Source organism: Malania oleifera, chromosome 2, assembly GCF_029873635.1.
Source record: "Malania oleifera isolate guangnan ecotype guangnan chromosome 2, ASM2987363v1, whole genome shotgun sequence".
Lineage (NCBI taxonomy): Eukaryota > Viridiplantae > Streptophyta > Magnoliopsida > Santalales > Ximeniaceae > Malania > Malania oleifera.
The window spans coordinates 141,740,395-141,763,721 of record NC_080418.1 but is presented as its reverse complement, the minus strand read 5'-3'; the positions used below and the strand labels follow the sequence as shown (position 1 = coordinate 141,763,721).

The following is a 23,327-nucleotide window of genomic DNA, read 5'->3' as shown; positions in this document are numbered from 1 at the left end:
TACAGATTTAGTAGTTTTAGAGCGTATTTAGTTTAATTTTACACAAATATAAATTTAAGACTAAAAATTCATACTTTAAATAAAAATTTTAAATATATTCTTACAAATTTAAATTTAGATAATTTAAATTTAAATTTGTATAAATTTAAATGTGTTATAAAACATGAAGGAGGGATGCCGCCCATGCATATCAATCTCATCTTATTTATCTCTCTCACCCATCTCTATTATCTACTATTATAATGATCAAATGGAAAACAAAAAGAGGGAAAGTCAACATTATCTGCTGAGGAAGAAGAAAAGAAAATGAAGTTTGTCTGCTCCTTTGGCTATATAAGGAGGAGCTGCGGAGAAGAGATTGGACATGCACAAGAGAGGCAGAAGAGAGCGAAGAGAGTGTAGGAAGAAAAATACACAAAAAATATAAAAGAAAGAAAAAAAAGAGAAAAGAGTGAGATATTTTATAAAATAAGGAAGTGAGATATTTGTATAAAAGCAGATACATATTGTAATTTGTAATAATTCGAAAAAAAAAATTAAAAAATTAATTAATTCAAAAAAATTAAAATTAAGAGTAATTATTGATTAGTTAATTAATTAAACATTATTAAATCAATTAATTAAATAAACAACTAAAAGGAATAAAATAAATTAAATTAAATTAAAATTATTTATCATAAATCAATTAATTAAGTAAGTAAAGAAAGTAAGTAAAGAAAAAAAAAAAGATAAGGAAGCTGAACTTCTGCGAATTGCAGAAAAAGAGAGAGAGCTCTGCGCTCTTCGTCCACTCCTCCGTTTCCTCTCTCTCTCCCCTCATTTTTCGACGGATATTCGACCGATCGAGAAACAGAAGGTGTCGTTGGAATCCTAACTCTGCCACCGACATTTCTATTGGAGCAGATTTATCGTGAGAACGGCGTAAACACTAATCTTGGGGTAAGACAATTTTCTCCTAATTTCTCATTAAATCTGCTGTTAAATTGGCGATCAGGCACCACCACGGGATCCTAGTCGTGATCGTCGTCATTTTAACACGAGATTTTCAATTGGGGTTTTTTAGGCCCTACTCTAAAGTGAGAGTGAGATTTGAAATTTTTGACAAATTGATTATATTTTAGGGTATAATTGTTTATTTAGTATTTAAGGGCCTAGAAAATATTAAAATAGTATTTTATTTATGATTAATTTAATGGAATTATGATATTTGATTCAGGGTTCGGGTGAGCGCCGCAGGCATTTTCGAGGTTCGTGTTGGCGTAGTTCAAAAAATTAGGTAAGGGGAAAAATATATATTAAATCATAATTTTTATGAACTTAATGGAAAATGAATTGTGTTATAAATACGTGTATATATTTCGGTATGAGTTTAAAATGTCAACCATTTAAATTATATTTTTTCGAGTTTAGGGTTGTTTATTCGATACGTATATGTAAAATTGAACTGATGAAAGTGAAATATTTTTCAGAATAATTATACAAGAAATTAAAGATATTTTACTAGTATATGAATGTTAAATATGGGTTGACTTATTTTCAGGTAATGTATGAATTTTACTACTAAATAGTGTGGCATGAGTAAATAGAAATGTTGTGTGAAAATATGTGATATGTATGAGATGCAGGATATACAGAAAATGAACTGAGTATGAAAATGTTATATGAAATATGTTGCATGTGAGTGTTAATGCAACCATGTAAAACTATTGAAAGATGCTGGGTAAATGTGTAACAGCTGAAAAATATTGGGTAAAACAGCTGAAAGATGTTGGATAAAATAGCTAAAATATGCTGGGTAAATGTATGACAGCTGAAAAATGTTGGGTAAAATAGCTGAAAGATGTTGTGTAAATGTATGACAATTGAAAAATGTTGGGTAAAACAGATGAAAAATGTTGGGTAAAACAGTTGAAAGATGCTGGGTATGAAACGAAATGAAAATGGAAATGGAAATGAATGGAATGGAAATGAAATGTGAAATGTGAATAATGTAAAATGGGAAAGAGTCACGTAAAGTGAAATGAAATGAAAAGTAAAAGATGGAAACATGAACAGTTGAAAAATACAAAATAATGGCAAACAAAATAATGTATTATGGTGTTATTAGTTTTTATGCTAGTAGAACATGTTACATTTAGGAGAGGCAAACTCTTAGCCCGAGGGCTTACTAAGAAAGGCAAGTGTCCTAGTTGATGGGACTACATGCCCCCGGACCCACATGCGCCTGTTTTGCTAGTCAATGGCCGTTTATGCTGACAATGAGAAATTGATGATGCATTGTTTCCAAAGCAGCCATACGGGAGCAGTGGCTAGACGATATGTCCAACAAGACAAGGCCCGAATCCGCACGTAGGGGGATTTGGCAGATGCTTTTGAGGCACAATACTGCCATGTTCTGGAAATGGCTCCTGACATAATGACTCTCTTCGAAATGGAGAAGAAACCCACAAAGACCTTTAGGGAGTACGCCTATAGGTGGAGGGATGTGGCGATCTAAGTGGACCCCTCGGTAGGCGACCAGGAAGCTATCATGTTATTCATAAATACATTGAAAGACCCCTACCGCAGGCATCTTCAGGGAGCAACTCCCCATGACTTCATGGACATTGTGGCTGCAGGAAGTAGGATTGAAGCCGACATCAAGGCAGGCTTGGTCAAAGACAATGAAAATGAGATTGATTCAGGCAATAAGTGGACTAGGGATTGAGGAGAAATTTTGTTGCCAAGCCCACCATTAATCATGTAGCGCATGCAGGTACCAAATCTATGCTCGCTCGGCAACATGGTCAAACGCATGGAAGGGGTCCTAATAGGATCAAGCCAATTCCTATGTCCTATTCGAAACTGTTTCCCTAATTGCTTGAAAGGAAGCTTGTGTCGGTCATTCCCAGAATAGTTGTACGACATCCCCTACCACAGTGGTATGACCCAAACGCTCGTTGCGCATATCACTCCAATTCATCGGGCCATGCTGTTGACTAATGTTGGACATTTAAGCATAAGGTACAATTGTGGAGGGACGCCGATTCTTTGACTTTCGATGATAAATAGTTAGGGAAGGAAATGATTAACATGTTAGAAGTAGCCGAAGCCGGAATATCAACCATGGATCCAGGAATAACCTGAATGAAGGGGTTTACCATTTCACAGTAGGAGTGGAAACACAAAATTGACAGACTATTGACTATCCAATCCATTTCATCTGGTGTTTTTTTCTTCTTTATTTCTTTATTTCCATTTTCTCTTTGTAATTTCGTGACATTTTCGTCTCAGAGAATTTCATCTCCATTAATGAAATGAAGCTATGTACTTTTATATATCATTTGCATCATAAGTTCAATCACAAAATTTTGTTTGCTTATGTTTTTATGCATGAATGAGAAAAGTAACATTGCCAACGTTCATAAGCCAAGAAAGGGAAATCAATAGGGAAGTATCCCGAATGCCTATAAAAAGGACTCTTTAAGGAAGGTAAGACATCTTATCTTATCTCATTCACATTCACATTTTTATTGTTACAAACGTACAATCCTTCCAGATTCCTTAACTTAGGCATCATAGTGATCCCCTGAAGTATACCATGAGTCCTCAAAACCGCTTTTATCTTATTCATGATAGGTGATCAAAGTCGTGATTGGTCTAAACTTTTTTGGAAAAATTTTGGCAACAACACCAACTATTATTGGTGTATTATTATTATTATTATTATTATTATTATTATTATTATTATGCCAGTGTATGCACATGAGTATTAAAGCGTGAAATTTTTGACATAATTGACAAAATAATAGTACGCATATATGGATATGTGTGTTTATTATCTCAGTTATTGAAAAATGCTATAAGGAGATGGGAAGAATGTTGTCTCTCCTATACACCTATACACCTAAGGGGTAGGGTGCCTTGGTACCTTTAATTTACACTACGTATTTTATTTGTGTCCTTTTATAAAGATATTGATTAAAGTAATCCAATGACGAAACTTGAAAACAGTGCAATGACATCCTTTTGGGATTCCAAAGGTAAGGAGTGTCCCTACAATGGTGAGGATTCATCAAATATTTAAAGGATTGTTAATAAACAAACATAAAAAAAAATCATGAGTATTGATTAAAACGAGTAATCATAGTCTAATCAGGTACTATCCGTGAGAATAGATATATAAGGATGGTAATACCTTTCCCTGACAAAATTGTGCTCTAAAACCATTCTTTTGGTACGTAGACCAAGACTATAGGGTTTCCCCAACCTACGTCTAGTTTAGAGATCAATACATTTGTAGTATTTAGATATTCTAACCACACGTAAAAGATAATAAATTAGTGGTGATTCCATTGAACTTTTAAAAATTCCTTAATCTCGAACCAAATCTTTCTCTCGATTTGTCGTTTGAGTCAATACCCCGGTCTAAGATTTGTCGACATGATAAATTCTTATTGCATAAATTAATGTTATGTTTGATTTGTAGATGGAATATTAGTAGTAAATTAATTGAATGATAATTTCAATGGAAAGTATGACGAAATCAAGTTATAAGTTCAATTTCATTCCACTTGATTTCATTTTGTCATTACATAAATGAAACATATGATAAAAGAAAACTTCTTTGAATATTGAATTTATATTTTTAATTATCTTGAGATGAGGTTTTAATTTTGTATCTACATTGAATTGGCTTTAGACTTGAATAATTGTCTCATTTGGATTCTATTTCTAACAATTTATAAAATGTCATGAAGGAGTACTTCTGGGGTAACTATTTTTAACATTATATTCATTTTTTTTTATGGTTCTGAATAAATTTCATTATAAAAATGCAGACATTATTGTAGTTTTTTAGTGATAAAAGACCTTGACTATAAGTTTGTAGAGACGTTAAATTTGAATTTGTATTGTGTTTGGATAAGATGTAATATATTAATTATATTAAAATTTATTTAAATCTAGTCAAATCTAAATTTAAGTTCAAAATCTACATTCCCAAACATAACATGAGAATATTTGTTTCACAATAATTATTTTAACTCTTCAGGAGCAATGAATAAAAGAGAATCTTCATCGAGATTGTTCAAATTTCTATTTTTTATGCTCTTTCAATGTTGCAACAAAAGCAACACGGTAACTTAGATGCACATAATAATACGAGCAAATTAAAGTTTGAAATGTTTCAAAACGTTAAAAAATATATATTTGCAAATCGACATATTTTATTAATTATGAGATTTTATGTTAACATTTTAATATCCACATTTATAATTTGTTATTAATATTCACATCAAAACATAACTATTAATTATGTGAACTTTAAGTACTAACCTAACATTTTAAGATCAGCAAATGATAAATTCTAAATAAATGGAAACTGCACCCAAAATTATGCAATCTCTCTATATTTAATTATATATACTTAAAAAAAAACTCAACAAAATAATTGGATATATGGGTGGATTATAGAAATATATATATATATATATTTATTTGTTTGGGAAAATTATTATATGTTGAAAATGCATGAAATGGTCCATCCAAACACGTCTCAAGTCTCCCTCTGCACATTTTCACTTTCCGAAAGCGTGTATGGAAAACGCGATTTCTTTATATTTCAGCCTGATTGGCAAGAACTCCTCCTGGCTCCCACCTCTCTCTCTCTCTGTCTCGACTCTCGTGAGGATCGAGGGGCACCTGTCCTTAATATCTCAATTCGGTTTCTCTCCTTTCAATCGGTGGATTCCCTGCGCTCGGAGAGGAAGATTCAATCGGTTACCTGCGCACGTCTGTTTGGGGGACTACCTACTGATGTAGGAGAAATGGGGAATGCAGCAATTGTCCATCTTTGAACAAATTTAGCAAGCCAGAGTGATGCAATGCGCACCTCAGCTTCATATCGGTTCATTGCCTCCAGAGATAATGATTTCTGGGGTTGGATTTTCCTCTTGCTTGGCCTATTTTTCTTCCTGGGGTTTTTCTTCACTGCAATTGTATCCAAGCTTCTTCCCCCATCCAGTAATGCCATTATGTCTGCCGTACAGAATGACAGGTATCAACGCTTGCGCAGCTACTGATTATCTCTGAACAAATGTTGATTGTTTTATTTTCCTTTGGTACTCTCTTATCACTGTATAAGGATATTGATTAAGCTGGTTTTATCAGATAAATTGACTTGCATTATCTTGTTTGTTGTTAGTCGCCATATTATTTAATATTATGTGTTATTATTGTGTTAGTAAGCGTGAGTTAGTGAGGGTAGTATGGTTATTGTTATGTAATTCGCATATATTATAAATGGAGGGAGATACCTATATACTGGGTGTTGCAATTTGCCCAGTTCTTCAACATGGTGTTAGAGCATAGTTCTATGGCCTAAACCCCGGCTCAATTTGGTTCTGTGGAATAGCCATTCATTGGAATAAGATGGTATATAGTTTAAATTTTGAGAATCAAGTGAATAGTTATTCCTTATAAATTCCTAATTTTTTCATTCAACATGTAATACGAAAGGAATAGACATCCCTATGATAAAATTTGGAAATAGTTATTCCTTATCTTTTCCTTATTATGGATTCATAAAATGGTTTATATTATTATTTGCTTTATAGTAATAATATAATTTTTTATATAACTAATTGTAACTAACCTATTAAAACTAATCTATTCCTAGGAATAGACATTCTGCAAACTAAACGTAACCTAAAATCCTCTTTAGATTGTGCAAAACCAACACCATAGCCTCCCACGGACATTTGCCCACCACTAAAATCCCATTGTTGGAGTTGCTCTCACATGCCCTCATGTGCTAGATGAAGGCAAGCAGGATTGACTACACTAGCAGCTTCATACAGGCATGTTTTTGGCCTGATTAGATCCTAAAAATCCTCCAGCCATCTTGTGTAGTTGGTGGTGATGGTTTTTTGTTCAAAGGTCTCACCTTTTTTGTTGCTAATGCACGGCACTTCGAGAACGATTGTTTGGCACTGTCTGAAGCTGCTTTTCAATGTTTATTGAGTTTATTGGAGTGTGAAATAGTGTTTATGTGGCTACTCTTGTAATCAAAAGGGGTATAGATATTATAACCCTAGTTTACATTGATTGTTGATGTTACCTTAGTATACACCATGCTGTTCTGATACCTTAAGTCCAGCTGACTTTGATGAGTCTCTTCCTCTGCCTAGTCGTTCAGACTCAAACCTATTATCTTTGCCTAGTCCTCCTTCATTTTCATCAAATTTGTGTACTTCTCATTGCTTGGATCATTCTAATTTGTAGGTGAACATACAGTGACGACTTATGAAGATAGCCTCTTTTAGCTTATACTTCTATGCCTCTAGCTCCTCATCTATGATCCTATTTCACGAATGTTGATCTTCTTATTTTTTTTTTAGAAAGGAAAAAGCACTTGTACCTAACATCCAATCTCGAATTTTGTTTGCTATGGTTTCTTGTCACCCTCATATTATTGTTTTATTAATACTTTGTCATCTATTGCTCTTTCAAAATTTATTTTTGAAGCCCTTCCACATTATGGTTGGACGACTGCAATGGTTGAACAGATGTGTGCTTTATATGATAATGATACTTAGGAACTCCTCGTCCTCCAGATAATTCTCTGGTTATTTATTGGGTGTATATTGCGAAAATAAATCCAAATGGTCTATGGTGTGTTCGAAGGCCCACCTTGTTGCTAAGGGATACACTTAGGTGTAAGGTTTGGATTATTTTGACACATTCTCTCCTATCGTCGGACTTGCCTAATTCATTTGTTCCTCCTTAGCCCCCACATGTCATTGGCCCTTGCACACATAAATGTGAAGAATGCCTTCCTATATGGTAATGTTCAGGAGAGGTCTATATTGAACAACGACTTGTTGCTCAAGGGGAGTCACGATTAGTGTGTTGTCTGGAGAAATACTAGTACAATTTGAAGGTGACCCCCAGAGCATGGATTGGTTGACTCAATGCTGTTGTACTTGAGGTTGGTCATCGGTGTGTCGCAGATCACTATGTACAGTTTTTTGGTAGGATTTCCTCATTGTATATGTGATGATATTGTGATTATCATTGTGTATGTGTATAACATTGTGATCACTGGTGTCTAGTGATGATCATTGAGGTATCTAGCTCCTGAAGCATTTTTTACATACTAAATTTTAGACCAAGGATTTAGTGCTATTAAAATACTTATTGGGAATCGAAGTTTCTAGATCTTGTATGAGGATTGTTCTGTCACAGAGGAAGTATGTTATGTACCTTTTATATGAGACCAGGTTCTTGGGATCCTAATGTGTCGATACCCATGTATCTTAGCAACAAGTTAGTGCCAAATGTGGGCAATTTGTTAGTGGACCCTAGAAGATACTCTGACTTGTTGGAAAGTTGAACTAACTCACGGTCACTCAACCCTATATATCTTTTTAACAAGTTTGGTAAGCTACTTTATTGATTCTCGAAGAACAAGTCATTGGGATACAGTCATTTGTATCTTGAGATACCTTAAAGGTTCATTTGGAAGAAGTTTCTTATATTAGGATTGGGTAGGGTGTATAGATGCATGTTGGGATGGGTCACTTTTCGAGCATAAGATCCACAATAGAGGATTTTGTTTTTTTGTTGGTGGTAACTTGTTATCTTCAAAAAGTAAGAAATAGATTATGGTGGCCCAATCAAATGCTGGGTCAGAATATCAGGCATTTAGGCCATGGCCTATGCCACATGTGCGCTTATTTGGCTGAAGAATATGTTAGAACTTAGAAGAACTTGGTTTTCCACATTCTCAGCTTATGGAGTCAATTTGTGATATTCAAACAATTCATATTGCCTCCAACCGAGTCTTCCATGAGCAGATGAAACACATTGAAGTTGATTGTCACTTTGTGCAGAAGCTCATTACAACAACTCATGTAAAGTTTGAATTCCAGCTTGCTGATTGATTCACTAAACCCTTGGTGATGCTCGGGTTAAATTGATTTTTTTAACAAGCTAGGAGCATCGTTGCTGTTGTTATTTAGCATTACTGCCATGTGTTATTGCTCCTGGGGGAGTGTTACCAGTTACTGAAGTTATGTTATTGCTGTTTTAGTAAGCATGAGTGAGTGCATGAGTTAGTAAGTGTCATCGTAATGTACTTGGAATATATTATAAATAAAGGGAGAGACCTGTCATTGTCATTAGGTCTTCCAATTTACCCAATTGTCCGACAAATATATAATTCATCTTTGTTTTATGGGCTTTTTCTTTTTTATTAATGGACATTAGGGAGAGAAAGAGGGGGAGGAGAGAAGTTGCTAGAGGGTTGTGAGATTCTGTAGCAGTCACTTGTTATTAAATTGTGATCTAGCTTGCTTGGGGGGCTGGTGGTTTTCTTACTTTGTTTATTGAACATTGCTTAGGCCAAGCAAATACAAGATATGTTGGTTGTACAAGGAACTGAATAAGATCTCCATTGTGACTGTACCTACACACACACACACACACACACAGAGATATATATATATATATATATAGGTTCTGCATTTTATATTTCTCCTGCTATATAATCTCTTTGCTCTGGCTCACTAGGCATGGAACTTTTCTTCTCTTCTGATTTGCTGGATTTCTGAGATTTGCATTGAAAAGTTTAGAAGTTTGTTTATGTTCATTCTTGATTTTTGATGTGGCTTCCTCTTCTATGATAGGTATTACTGCTTCTTGGTGCCCTTGACTCTTCCAATCCTTTTGGTGGCTGTATATTTCCATTGGCTTGGTATGAAACTGTTCAAGCATGCCTGATCATTGGGTTGAATGATCTCATAATTGCTCTATATTCTGCATTCTCTTCTGAATTTTGAAATAACTTATTATATAGGCATAATTGCATGATCTCAATTCGTTTTTGTTGTAAATATTATTCACTTCTGATTAATTATGGCCAATTCAATTTGTCCAAGCGCTTTGAGCAGTATCAATATTTCACCTTTGATTGTTTGTTTCTTTGTTTAATTTTTCTAGACATTTCCTTACACAGTATACTATTTTGCATACGGCAATCATGTTGACTTTCTTCTGAAAATTCTTTCATCACCCTTCCAAATCTTTTTCTTTAGAGTAAATTTTCCAGCTGAAAAAGAAAGTCAAGTTTTAATCCACCTCCCACATGCCTAAGTTTATTCTAAGCAAGTATACAAGCACAAGTAATTTCAATATTTCATTGCGTATTCTCCACTGCCAGAGTCAGCAAGCTTGAATATGTTCTCCATCGCATATATTATTTTGCACAAGCTACAAGAAAAATCCTTCTGTTTTCCCCTATTTTTGTAGTTGGAAAGTGTGACTAGAATAGGCTTTCTTGCAGCTGCTGCTGAATGTGGTTTTAGTGCCTTACTTCTAATAAGAAGAAAAGAAAAGTGTTATGAGAAATAATTACGGGAAAACACATTTCTCATTAAACCCAATGGATTGTTCATTGATTCTGAACTCAGCACTTAAGCTTCATGAAGTGGAATATACTGGGTTCAATTTTCTTCCTGTTCCTCACTGGGCCTTCTCCAGGGGATTTGTCTTAAGGTATGCCTAGTGCATCTGGGCAGGCAGTTCCAGCTCTACCAAAAGGATAGGTTGGGGTTCCTTGTCCCCTTGCATGGACTGCAGTTTCCTAAGGCATCCAGTAATCTTGCTTTTGCTTTCCTTTTGTTCACCTATCCTAACTATTGTCCATTTATTTTGGAATAATCTTTTTAGGGGGGACACTTTTGCATATTTCTATCAAATGCACCTACTTTTTACTCTGCTACTGCTGGTAACACGAATAATCTTTTTAGGGGGGACACTTTTGCATATTTCTATCAAATGCACCTACTTTTTACTCTGCTACTGCTGGTAACATTTTGATGTGTTTCAATTCTTTTGAACAAGAGAGGGGAGAGGGTGGAGAGATGGATGCAGATTGCAAGGGGAAAGCACAGTTATCACAATTCAATTACAAATTACCAACCTAAACAACCACTTTCAATAACCTTTTTATAAGAGAAGTTTAAGGTACAAAGGTTTTTCTCTTGTTATATGCTGACGACCTCCCACCCCACCCCTCCTCCCCGCCCCAACAAAAAAAAAACCCACCATGCGAGTGGTAACATGGTGTGTCAGCATAGCCTAGTGCAGGGTATTGCATTTACTTTGTGAGGGCATAGTTTTTTGGACAGGGCCTTGGATAAGAAAGGCTTGGTTCTAGGTGGAGGAAGCGGATTATCATGTGTTTTCTTTCTCCTTGTTCAGTTACTGTTAATGGATTGGCCTAAAAGCTTGGGGTTTTGCTGGATTAGCCTAGAGCTTGTGTTGTAGCTTCTAAAGACTTGTATCAGGGTGGTCATTTGTATTTCTTTTTGCTTACTTAAGTTGTATATGTTTTTAGGAGGGCGTTGGCTAAGAGGGAGGACTTATATTCTGTAGGAGGGCCTGGTTTTGGAAGCAAAGAGGTTGCCATTTAACATTTATAGTTTGCTGATGACACTATTCTGTTTTGAAGGATGATTTGGAAGACTTTAAGGTAGTGTTTAGGAGCAAGGGTTTTGCCTTGGATTTGGATTTGTGTGGATTTGTAATAAATTCAATAAAATTTTATACCATGTTTTGTCCAAACCCACATAAATCCATATCTAGGACCCGAAACCCATGAGCCCAATTCCCAAATGTAGGGTAAGAGTTCTTTGACTGCATTGCAGGTTTTTGAGCTTGTTTTTAGTCTTAAAGTTAATTTGTTTAAGTCTAGCTTGGGCAGTGTGGGTTTGAGTTCTCAAAATGTTTCTCCTTATGTTTCTTAGGAGGTGGCAATGTTTGGGAGTTGCCTTTGACTTATTTACACGTGCCCTTGTGCGGTAACCCTTGTTTGAGCCTTATGGGACCTAGAGAGAGTTATTGAGGGGCTAGATGGGTGGAAAAGCATTATTTTTCTTTAGTGGATTGCATTACTCTTGTTTCAACTTGCCTTTCTAGAATTCTTTTTTTTCGTTATTTAGGATTCTTGTGAGTGTTTTAGGAGGATTGAAAAGAGGATGAGATATTTTCTTTCTTTTTTTATTGGGCAAAAGACACTCACCTCCCCTGTGGTTTGCCAAAAAGACAAGGATCTCCCTTGAGGTGTTTAAAATCCCACAAACCTCCTCTCAAGTTTGAATCCATGGACACTCATACCTCCTCATGTCAACTTTCTGTTAGTATTCAAACGGAAGTTAACAAAATAAATTTTTTTTTCCATAATTATGCTCTCAATCAGGTGCTGTTAGCTTCCTATACATGATGTAGCAGATTTTTATTTTTTCACTTTTTACCCTTATTTACATAATGCCTTTAAAAATAATTTTTTTCAATCATGCCTTTAATCAGGAGCTTACTAACTTTCTACATGTGATGTAGCTGAAAAGATTTTTTTTTCCCTTTTTCCCCTTATTTACATAATGCCTTTAAAAATAATTTTTTTAAAAATATATTTTTTCAATTAAGCCCTTAATCAGGAGTTGCGAGCTTTCTACACATGATGTGGTTGAAATTTCCCCCCCTTCTTGCCCTTATGTGCATAGTTCCTTTAAAAATAAATTTTTTTATTTTCCCTTAATTATATGCGGCTAGTATAGTACAATTTGTCTTTGAAAATATTTTTTCCCTTTTTTCCCTTAATTACATACTACAATATGGTTTCAATTGCCTTTGAATTTTTTTCCTTTCTTTACTCTTATTTAAGTCCATTTCACGTTGTCTACCATCAAAACAAAAATGCATAATCTATCAAATGGAAATCAGTCTTCAATTATACATCCACATCTAATTGAAACAAAAATAATAAATTTTTGGCAGTTAGATTCATATCTAAAAATATACTTTTTTACGATATGCTCTCGTTATTGCACGCGTAGTATCAATCCAGAACTCACCTTTTTAGCAAAAAGAGCAAGTAAGAACTTAGAATTGACCCATGGCATAGTCTAAAAATTTGAAGAATATAAAAAATACATAGTAACTAAAACAAACTAAAGTATAATTATCATTACCTGTTTTAGAATATTGTCAAACAAATGAGTTTGCAAGTAATTCAAAGTTACATAATTATTGTAGCAATGAAAGCTAAAAATTTATATTTTTGTTTCAATTAGATATGGATGTAAAATTGGAAGTTGATTTCCATTTGATACAGATATCCCTTTTTCTTTGAAGGTGGGCAATGTGAAATGGGCTTAATAAAGGTAAAGAAGGGGAAAAATGAAAGGCAAATGTATCATGTTGTAGTATGTAATTAAGGGCAAAAAGGGAAAAATATTTTCAAAGGCAAATTGTACCATGCTGGTAACATATAATTAAGCTTAAAATAGGAAAAAAAATATTTTTAAAACATTATGTAAATAAGGACAAAAAGTGAAAAAATGTTTCAATCACATTATGTGTAGGAAGTTAGCAGGTCTTGATTGAGGGCATAATTGAAAAAAAAATATATTTTTAAAGGTATTATGTAAATAAGGTCAAAAATGAAAAAACAAAAATTTCAGTCACAGAACTTGTAGAAATCTAGCAGCTCTTGATTGAGGGCATAATTGAAAAAAATTATTTTTTTAACTTCCATTTGAATACAAATAAAAAGTATACATGAGGGGGTATGAGTGTCCATAAATTCAAACTTGAGGGGAGGTCCGTGGGATTTTAAAAACCTCAAGGGAGCTCCTTGTCTTTTTGGAAAACCTTAGGGGAGGTGAGTGTCTTTTGTCCTTTTATTTTTTATTTTTTTTACTGCAAAAGAAGAAGATTTCATCAAAGGATTAGGAATGTGCAAAAAGGAGAACAACACATCCTCCCGAACATAATGGAAAGAAAAGAGAAATATAAAGACAGTAAAGGAAACCAGGAAACACCAATTACAAATAAGGCCGATCTCATTGATATCTAAGAAGCTCACTCTTTCAAGGCACCCAGAACCAGCACACCATAGTGAAGCCAGGTAATGGATCTTTTCCCATAACAACAATCCAGCTTCTTCCCTGAGAAATAAATGCATTATGTTCCAACCATAAACCCCAGATCACTGCAAAGCAAGTGCATCTCCATAATGCCACGAAATCCTTTTTCCTACCAAAATTGGAAAAGGAAATTGCCAAAAACTTCTCCACCGCATCCAGACAAACCCAACTTTCTCCCAATAATCCAAATAGCTTATTCCACACTTTCTAGGCAAAATCACAGTGCAAAAACAAATGGAACATTGTTTATGAATTGTTATAGCAAAGAATGCATGAATATGGAAAAAGTGCCTTCAAAGGTTCCCTACTCTGCAACAAGTTATTGGTGTGGACTCTATTAAGTACAACCAACCAAATAAAAGCCTTAACTTTTGGGGGAATTTTTGGCCTTCCAGAGCAGAAAAGAAAAGTTAGAACATTTCAAAAATTCGTAAAAGGATTTACAAGAATAAACCCCCAAAGAACCCAAAGGACCTAGAACAATTCAACATTATCAACAAAGAAAGCTCATCCAACTCCCTATCTTGAGAGACCTTCAAAAGTGAAAATCTCAAGAAGGAAGAGGACCATCTGAATTAGCAATAAGAGAAGAAATAACACAATTCTGCCCTAAACTCAAACAATAAAGATAAGGAAAAAGAATTTGACAATGCAACTGTTGGAATTGGTGTATTCCCAAGAGGGGGGGTGAATTGGGTATTTTAAAATTTCTCTCCTAGGTTCAATTTAACCAGCAGTAGTAATGCAAAACCTAGGGTTTGTCTAAGTATTTCCCAATCATTCACAATAGTAAAACAAATAAACTATTGGGCGGATACGTAAGCAATTAAAGCAATCTCGGTATATCAAACATTCAAAGTAATAAATATTAACATACAGGTGTAGAAAGTAAATTGCAGAAAATAAAATTGACACCAAATATGTTATCGGGGTTCGGCTAATATTGCCTACGCCCCCGCCTTAAGCTAACAAGTAAGAGGATTCCACTATGGTTACTCACTTGTGGGTGGAGCGACACCGTTTACAACACCTTACCAGGATAGTGCACCTAGTTCTCTTAACCGGGTTTGAACCAGTCCGGTGCTCTCATAACCGGGTCTGAGCAAGTCCGGGACTATTCGCAGGGCTAGTCTCCCTCTTTCGATCATACGTCGGGAATACAACCAATATTCAAATTAAATATTTTGTACAACCAGATTACTTCTAATACAAGCAGATATGTTTCACTACGTACAATCAACTAATACACTCACATATGATATGAAGTAAGCTCAAGTGAGATTTTCACAAAAAATAACTTTCTCAATCTTTGAGTGAGATGTAAATGATAAGTACCTCAAAGATTTAAACCCTTAATAGCTATTTCTCCAAAAATGTTTTTCAAAAAAATTACAGGAGAACTTAGGGTTTATGCTTTTCAAATGATATTGCACAAACAAAAATACGAGCTTTTGAAATCTATGTGCAAGAGGTTTCCAAATCAGAAAGTGTTTCTCCAAAGATTATTTACCAAGGAATTATGTGGAGAAACTTATAAGCTCATTTGCAAAAAGGTTTTCAACAAATAAACACAAGTGAGAATATAATGCTTTACAAAACCGAATGCCCAAAAATAAATGTTCCTATTCAACAACCTTCAAATGCAAAGAACTTGCAAGTGAAAGAAGTAAAGGAATTAATCAAACTCTCTCTTCAAAATGATTTTCAAATAAAGAGTATAAGAGAGTATGTACAATAAAACTTTTGAAGATTAAAAATTTTGGGAGAATTTTCCTCACTAATCTAATTGTTAAAAATGAGTAATGGAGGGGGTATATATAGACTCCTTAGAAAATCTTACCGTTAGGGACATATTAGGGATTTTTAGAAATGTTTAATGAAAAAATTACCCTAATTACTGCGGTTAAAATAAGGCACCCCGAGAGATTCAGTCGCCCAGACCTTAGGTTTGGTCGCCCAAATAGACACATGAAGAAGAATGCATTTTTTGATGTTCGAGTGCCTGGTCAAAGCTTCGGGTGGCTAAGTCTAAGGCGATTTCCAAACTGCTCGATGTTCGGTCGCTTGATCCTAAGTTCGGTCTGTCGAACTTCAACTTTCGGTCGCCCGAGGTGAAAATGAACGTGAAGTTCGGGCGCTCGGGGAAGGTGAAAAAGTAAGGATTAAATGTTCGGTCGACCGAGAACACTCAGTTCATTTCGATTTGGTCGCCCGACCTTCAGTCAACATTTTGACTTTTCTCAAATTTGGTCAACCAAGGCGTTTTGAACGCACAAATTCGGTCGCCCGAAGCCCTTTCAATTTTAAAGCCTAAGTCATATTTTTACCCCTGATTGAATCATTATGATTTGTAAGATTGAGGAGATTTATCAAAGTGGATGTGTCGGGACCTAGGGTCGATCTAAGGTCTAGGCTTTTTAATTTAGCCTAAAAAACCTGGCGTCGGTCGCCCGAATTTTCTATGGTCTTTTGATTTCCATACGGTCCATCTACGGTCATCACTGAGCTTTCATTCATACCATGCATGCTATGCATTAATACAAACCAAATACAAAACAAAATGCATTACAATTAAAATAAATATGTCTTCTTCTTTTCCTTGCTCTTCTGACTTCATGGAATTCACCAGCCAATGTGAGCTTTACGTTCCTTCTAGCTTCCATGTCACTTCCTTATGTGTGCGCTAAAATGTTAAGCCAGCTCAAGCACTGAATGCACACATAAGTAACTTGTGGTTTGCCAATATTAAAACTAGGGATTGGACTCAAAAAGACGACAGCAACAATCCCCAACCAGATATGTTTTCAAAAATGAATACGAGAACCCTCATCGGGCACATATTTAGTATGAGGCATGAAGAGGGGGATAAATCTAAGAGAGAGAGATCTCCACAAACTTTCTAAAGAACATCAAGATCCCAACTCAGTATCCCAGCTGTTCACATTCAGTTCCAAACTTACTTTTAATGATTTTTTCAATCCATGATGGTTGATTGCCAACTTTGATATAGACATTGATTTTATTAGGGGTGGACATATAGATGAAATTAGGGATCACGAGACACTCAAACGAATTGAAGGGTTTGTATACCCAGTCGCAAGTTTCAGTTTGGTATATTTGAAGCAGATGAGAGAACATCTTGTGATATTTGGTATTGTGTCTTTCCCTTAGTTGTTTAAGGGCTTCTTTCCTTAGGTTGTCCATATATCCCACTTAGCAAGAGGGTAATATCACGTGAAAGGCCAATTGAGAATATATAATAGAATTGGCTTGTGTATCTAAGGGAATTGCCAAAGCAATTTAGCCAATATAGTAGTGCTTCTAGACACTAATTTCCAAGACCCACACCAGCCTCCATTTTTAATCTATGTAGGAAATCCCAACTAACCAAATGGGTCCATTTTACCCCCAACCCCACACTAAAGGAAATCTCTCATAATTTTCTTAAGCTTACTAGCAATCCCCATGGGAATCCTGAAAATAGACAAATTATACAAAGGGATACTACTAGCAAGAAAAAGATTTGATGTGAGTAATGTGACCCTTTAAAGAAAATAATGCACTTTTCCAGTAATCTAAACGCTTGGACATCCTCTCCACTATCAAATCTCAAGAGTTACCTGACCTAGGATTACCACCCAGAGGGACCCCTATCGGCCAACATAAAATATCACAATCCACAAACGAAACCAACTCCCTAACTCAACCAGTGCTCAAATTAATAGCAGCAATACCACTCTCTCAAATTAACTTTAAGCCTGAAACCTGCTAAAAAATGTGAAGGCGACTCAAAATATTATTGTGAGAACCCCAGAAAAAAAACTTGGTATCTTCAGCAATTGAAGGTTAGAAACAACCACCCTCTCCATCACAGCTTCCAAACCTTTCACCAAACCCTTATCCCCCACCCCATCAATACCTTTTTGCTTAACACATGCCACTAACACCAAAAAAAGCAACAATGGGCTCTAGCAAAAAGGATGGGGATATTAGGTTGGATGAGATAATACTCATGCTAGGAAATTCCTCTCTTAAATTTCTTATTCATTTATTTGACCTGCTATAACTTTGGGGTTGATTTCGAAATTTTTTTTCTGGGGAGTGCTTGTCATGATGGCATGCCCCGCTTTGTGATGCTCTGATTGCTTTCCCATATCTTTTTCATCTCTCTACTCTCCATCCGCTCCTATTTCTAAGTTTGTTTGTTTGGGAGTGTTCTATTTAGTTCATCATCTTGATGATAGAGAAGTGGATGAGTTTAGTTTTTTGAGTACAGTTTGTGATTCGTGTGATGTTTCTTTTTCTGTGTATCCATCTGAACTTTGATTTCCTTTACAGAAGTTTATCTGAAAGGTTAAGATTCATTTAAAAGTAGAAGTTTTTGCTTGGTATTTGGCTCTCAATAGGATGAATACTAATCACTATTTGCAGATCGGGAGGCCTAATAGGGCCTTTTCTCCTGATATTTGTGTTATGTGTAAGCAAAATAATGAGACCACTGTCTATGATTTTTTTGCCTTGCCTTACTGCTTCGAGGATGCAGAGTTCACTTTTTACCATTGTGGAGGGTTGTTTCTTTTGAAGCATTGGGGTTTTAAGTGGAGGAAGGACTGGATGATTTGGTTGGATCACCCGTTATTTGCTACCATTTGGGTGGAAAGAAATGCTAGGATTTCCGGGGATGATTTCCTCCCTTTCCACATGTTATCGGAAAGGGTAATTTTTCTTTGTTATGGAAAAGGCTTTGATTTTTTCATTGGGATTTTTTTTAATGTTTTCTCTCTTTTTTTTTTCCCCTCAGCTCCTTTTTGGTCTTGGTGGACTTCTTGCCTTTTGTTTTTATTTTTCTTTCTTCTAACTAAAATTTTCTTCCTTTATAAAAGAGAAACTTAAATTAAAACCAATCACCTTGCTAATTAAATCAAACCTCCTCTCACTATTTAAAATAAAATCCCCCACATAAACATAACCCTTATTAATTAAATCTAAGTATATTGGGTTTAGGAGCCAACATTCTCTGTGCTCAATTCTTCGTATTCAGCCCCCAAAAGGTCAGTCCAATCCAAATAATTTTTGGCTTCTTTGCCCACATCAGGTTTGATGCTTCTGAATCCATTTTAATATTCTAGTTCCTGCTTGCAGTATGCTCTCTATGATCCTGACTCATGATTCACTTTTGATGTCTTTATCTATTGATAATGCATGCAAGGCATTAAGAAGGACATGATATATAGGAGTCGTTAAAAAACATACACGCATGCTTACATGCATACATATATTAGATACATACATGCATGTGTGTGTGTGTATGGATAAATATTTATTTACTCAGCCAAAGTGAGTCGTCTCATCATTTCCTAACCTATTCAGACCCAAGGTTGGGTTGTGTTGGATAACATCTTCAACCCTTACTGCCCTTGCAATTGCATCAGCCTTCAATTCAAGCCAACCTGCCTGAGTTTTAATTCTTAAGAGTGTGACACTGGATGGGATATTTTGTTCATTTATCAGTGTTTCACAGCCTTATTGAGCAACTACTTGGTGCCTATTTGTGTACTTTTTAAGGTATGTGGCAACTCATTTGCCAGAAAATAAAATTAGTCAATACATATTTTATTGTAAAAAAATTAAACAAAACAATTAAAAAGACAGCCTTTTGCATTGGAAACCTAATAGATTCACATTGGTTTGGTTCTTAATGCAGATTGGGAAGAAGGTAAAATCCTGTCTTTTCCCCCCATCTAGAGCCTATTTTTAACAAGTTTTAACGAAAGTTATTTCTTGGTGTAAAATTATTCTTAGGTCAGCCTCCAATGATTTTTTGGTTAGTAAATGACAATAGTTATTGGTTTCAAATATAAAATAACTTTAGGGCAGAAGTTGGTTGTCAAAACTTTTCTTTAAAGCTAATTTTAAAAAATGATCACATCCTAATGAAATTATTGCCTGTTAGAAGTATTATTACACTAAAAAATCATTATTACTTTGAACCTGCCCCACACAGGCTATCCTGTTAGGTCATTCTAAGCATAATCTGTGCACTATTTATTTAAGAGTCAAGAAGAAGCTGTTAACATTAAGGCCTCCTCTGCTTCCTGACTTTGATGTTTTCTTTGGAACATGCCAGCATCGAATCAGACTGGCTATTTTGATTGGTGGTGCCAAGATGAAGCTTTGCTATTATCCTTTTTATTTTAATGCTGTAAGTAGATTAAATTTGTGTGTAGCTCGGATACATTCATACAGCGAATTTTTCCCAACCCTGCATGAGTCTCCTTCATTGTTTGTTTGATTGTATTTATATATGTGACCGACCTTTGTTTCCCTCCCCTGCTCTGCCTATGGTCATGGAACAAAACTCAAGCACACATTTTGCCTGTTTATTTTGCATAAGGATATCTAAAACCATGAAGGCTTGCTCCCAAATCAAATGGGATCGTCGGTGATCTATGTTGGTCCCTCATGAGCAACTTAATCTGGAGTTAAGATGTTATAACTGGAATGAGTAATTTCATTTTCAATATTGTTCCCCATCTTGCAAAGCTGTATTGATTATCTTCTGGTTGGATTTATCATGTATTCATGTGTACTTACCAACCTATTGTGAAAAGTAATGTTTTTAGATATTGGTAATGTAGTGCCATGCTTACATGTTCACAACAGTTCTTTGAGAACTTTGTCCTGACAAGTGTAGATCAGGTTCAATGTAGCTAACTAAGTTGGAAAAGTTTGTATTGTAAAATTCAATTGTTGATTTAAATTTTTTTAGCGACCATTTAGTATTGAGTAATATGCTATTAAGTTGCCGTTGTAAATCCTGCAAGGTTGTTGTCACTGAATTCTGGTTCATGTGTGTCATATTTTATGTCCTATTTCCGGAAACAAAAATTATGCTTTGAACCTTTGGCATACAGCTATTTTAACCCAAGCTTATTAGTAACATTTTGGCTTTATAGGGGTAGTCAGGTTCAGAATTGCTTGTAACAACTAATGCAAAATAGCAGCATGGTGAAATCAAAACTTTCATTCTATTTTTTAGTTACTTATATTGCGTGGCTAAAGTATTGAGACATCAGTTTCTTAGTTTGTTGCTATCCAGCAAAAAGTGCTTTTCTATGGGCTCTTCTTGTATGTGTTTCTGTATTTCCTTGCATCTCATCTTTGGTTCTAGTTTCTTAATCAATGAAGAGATGTTATTGTACTGGCCAAAACAAAAGGTAATATTTCCATTCATCCATTGTGCGAGCATCTCTCCAATGCCTTTTTGCTTCTTAAGCATTGAAATGTGTAAATTGAACCTGCCATAGAGAAATATAATGTAATACTTGCATCATCTTTAATATGTTGTAAAAACTTTAGAATATTTTTCCTTGGGAACTAATCAAAGATCCTCATTCTTTTTGATAGACAATTTGTTATATTCAAATATTTTTGTTGCAAAGATATTGTGCAGTAGCATGGTGGTTGTCAGTCCATCTTTTTGCTACCATGAATGTGTGTGTGCATGTCAAAGACATAGATATACACATGAACATGTGTGTTTATTGTGATGGAGATTAACAGAAGTAACAGGTGTGTTTTGGAAAAAGGTAATAGGAGATGGGTTTGGAAGTTTGGTTATACACGAGAAAATGTTAGGCTTCTTATGGCATTCGTTCTAAGAATGATTGCCTTGCCATCGTTGATTGAATGTTTGTCTCAAAAAATTAAATTAAAAAAGAAATGGAAAGAAGAGAGGGATGGTATGTCCCTCTTATGCCTAATATTTTCTGGGTAAATGAGAGGGTCAAGCATGCTTTAGGGTGAAATCACATTCATTAGTCCTCAAGCATTGGAAAACAAATGATCCACCATTTACTTCGTTACAACTTGGAAAACATTTTTAGGACCCGTTCGCTAGTGGATAATTGTTTCAATTTTTATTTTTAGTTTTTCAATTATAGAAAAAATACCACATTTTTAAAGTGAAATATGGTTTAGGCAAATGTTAAAGAATGGGAAATAGGGTGCATTGAAAATTTGAAAATGAAAAATAAAACTGTAGAGGCCCTATAATTTGGGATGGCCCAAACTTTAATTCAGATACACCTCAAATTATTGTTGATCAACTACATGATGTCTACTTTCTCTTCAGCTCTCTATAAAATGCCACGAGTGTCACTGTGGTGGTCAACAAAGGTCAGTGTTATGTCTGTTTTATATTTGCATGCTTTGGGAGAAGAACTATTTGCTAAATGAAATCGGAGTTCTATGATTTTTTGGTTGATTATTATTGATGAGAAAGCAAAAGCAAGGCATACAAAAACAGACAGCCTTCTGTCCCTCTAATTATTATTATTGAAAAAGCAAAAGCAGAGGTGTACAAAACAAACACATTCTCTATCTTATCCTCTTTTTCATAAAGAGTTGAGTTTACAATAATGGATTCCCCTCTCTCTCTCTCTCTCTCTCTCTCTCTCTCTCTGAGATCTCATGATAGATCCATGGCTTTATTTAGCAGTGAGTTCATGGAAAATGCCCTGCGTTATGGTAAATATATTGATGTTGCTCTGGTGATTTGGGCCTAAACTTGGTGCAATAAGGCATATTATATAGTTACGACTCGAGTGTGTTGATACAGAGAATTTTTAATATCACAGTAGTGTTTGGGAGCGGGAATTTTGGATTTTAGATTTAAATTTGTGTCGATTTAAATAAAATTTAATATAATTTTACGTTGCGATTTATTCAAATCCTCTCCAAATATAGAGTATGTGTCTTTCTAATTCATGTACATTCAAAGTCAAGGTTGAAAATTGTACTCCAAATGCTTTCTTTAAATGGTTAAAATATACTTAGTTTGCTGAATTAGTTTCTTTTTCAGTTAATTCAATTGATATTAATGCACCTGCCTAATGAATATAATCATATAAAATAATACAAATTTAACATATATTTTACTCAATTTTTAATATTTGATATACCCATAATAAATCTTTTAATTTTGTTAGTCAAACAAGTGAGCAAAAATTTATTTATTTTTTAAAAAAGATAATTTAAGAATTAAGATAATTAATCAAATCAAATTAATTGAAAATTTCAGTTCAATTAATTAATTAGTTCACAGCCCAACATTTTTTATTTTTTTTTTGTGTGTTGGGGTTGGTGGGGGTGTTGGGCCATATAACGGCTATTTTATTATTGTCTACAACTTTTTGCATCACTATTGGGTAGAGAAAATGATTTGATATTACAGATTCAGTAATATATTCTAAAAGCATAAACATTTTTATTTTGGGCACGTCCTTTTCCTTGGCGAGTGCATTGCAGTTGTGACATGTTGTTAGTGTGTCTTATAAAGTCACTCATTGTCTCTCC

The 23,327-nt window shown here is 34.8% G+C and overlaps 1 protein-coding gene across 2 annotated transcripts; it reads left to right on the top strand.

The window, feature by feature from the left end:
- Positions 1-5,625: 5,625 nt before the first annotated feature.
- LOC131149423 (uncharacterized) lies at positions 5,626-20,598 on the top strand. Of its 2 annotated transcripts, none has more exons than XM_058099852.1 (3): positions 5,626-6,037; positions 9,669-9,736; positions 20,098-20,598. In XM_058099852.1, exons 1-3 carry the CDS (start codon positions 5,865-5,867, stop codon positions 20,166-20,168), a joined length of 312 nt encoding a protein of 103 aa, XP_057955835.1. In that variant the 5' UTR covers positions 5,626-5,864; the 3' UTR covers positions 20,169-20,598. The 2 variants fall into 2 exon arrangements, with proteins under 2 accessions (XP_057955835.1, XP_057955836.1); XM_058099853.1 differs by lacking the exon at positions 20,098-20,598 and adding an exon at positions 11,381-11,658 and having other exon boundaries at positions 5,633-6,037.
- The last annotated feature ends 2,729 nt before the right edge of the window (positions 20,599-23,327 follow it).

Coding starts and splice junctions, on each gene's coding strand:
- LOC131149423 (XM_058099852.1), top strand. CDS start 5,865: ATGCGCACCTCAGCTTCATATCGGTTCATTGCCTCCAGAGATAATGAT. Junction 6,038..9,668: donor TCTGCCGTACAGAATGACAG/GTATCAACGCTT, acceptor CTTCTATGATAG/GTATTACTGCTTCTTGGTGC. Junction 9,737..20,097: donor TGTATATTTCCATTGGCTTG/GTATGAAACTGT, acceptor GGAACATGCCAG/CATCGAATCAGACTGGCTAT.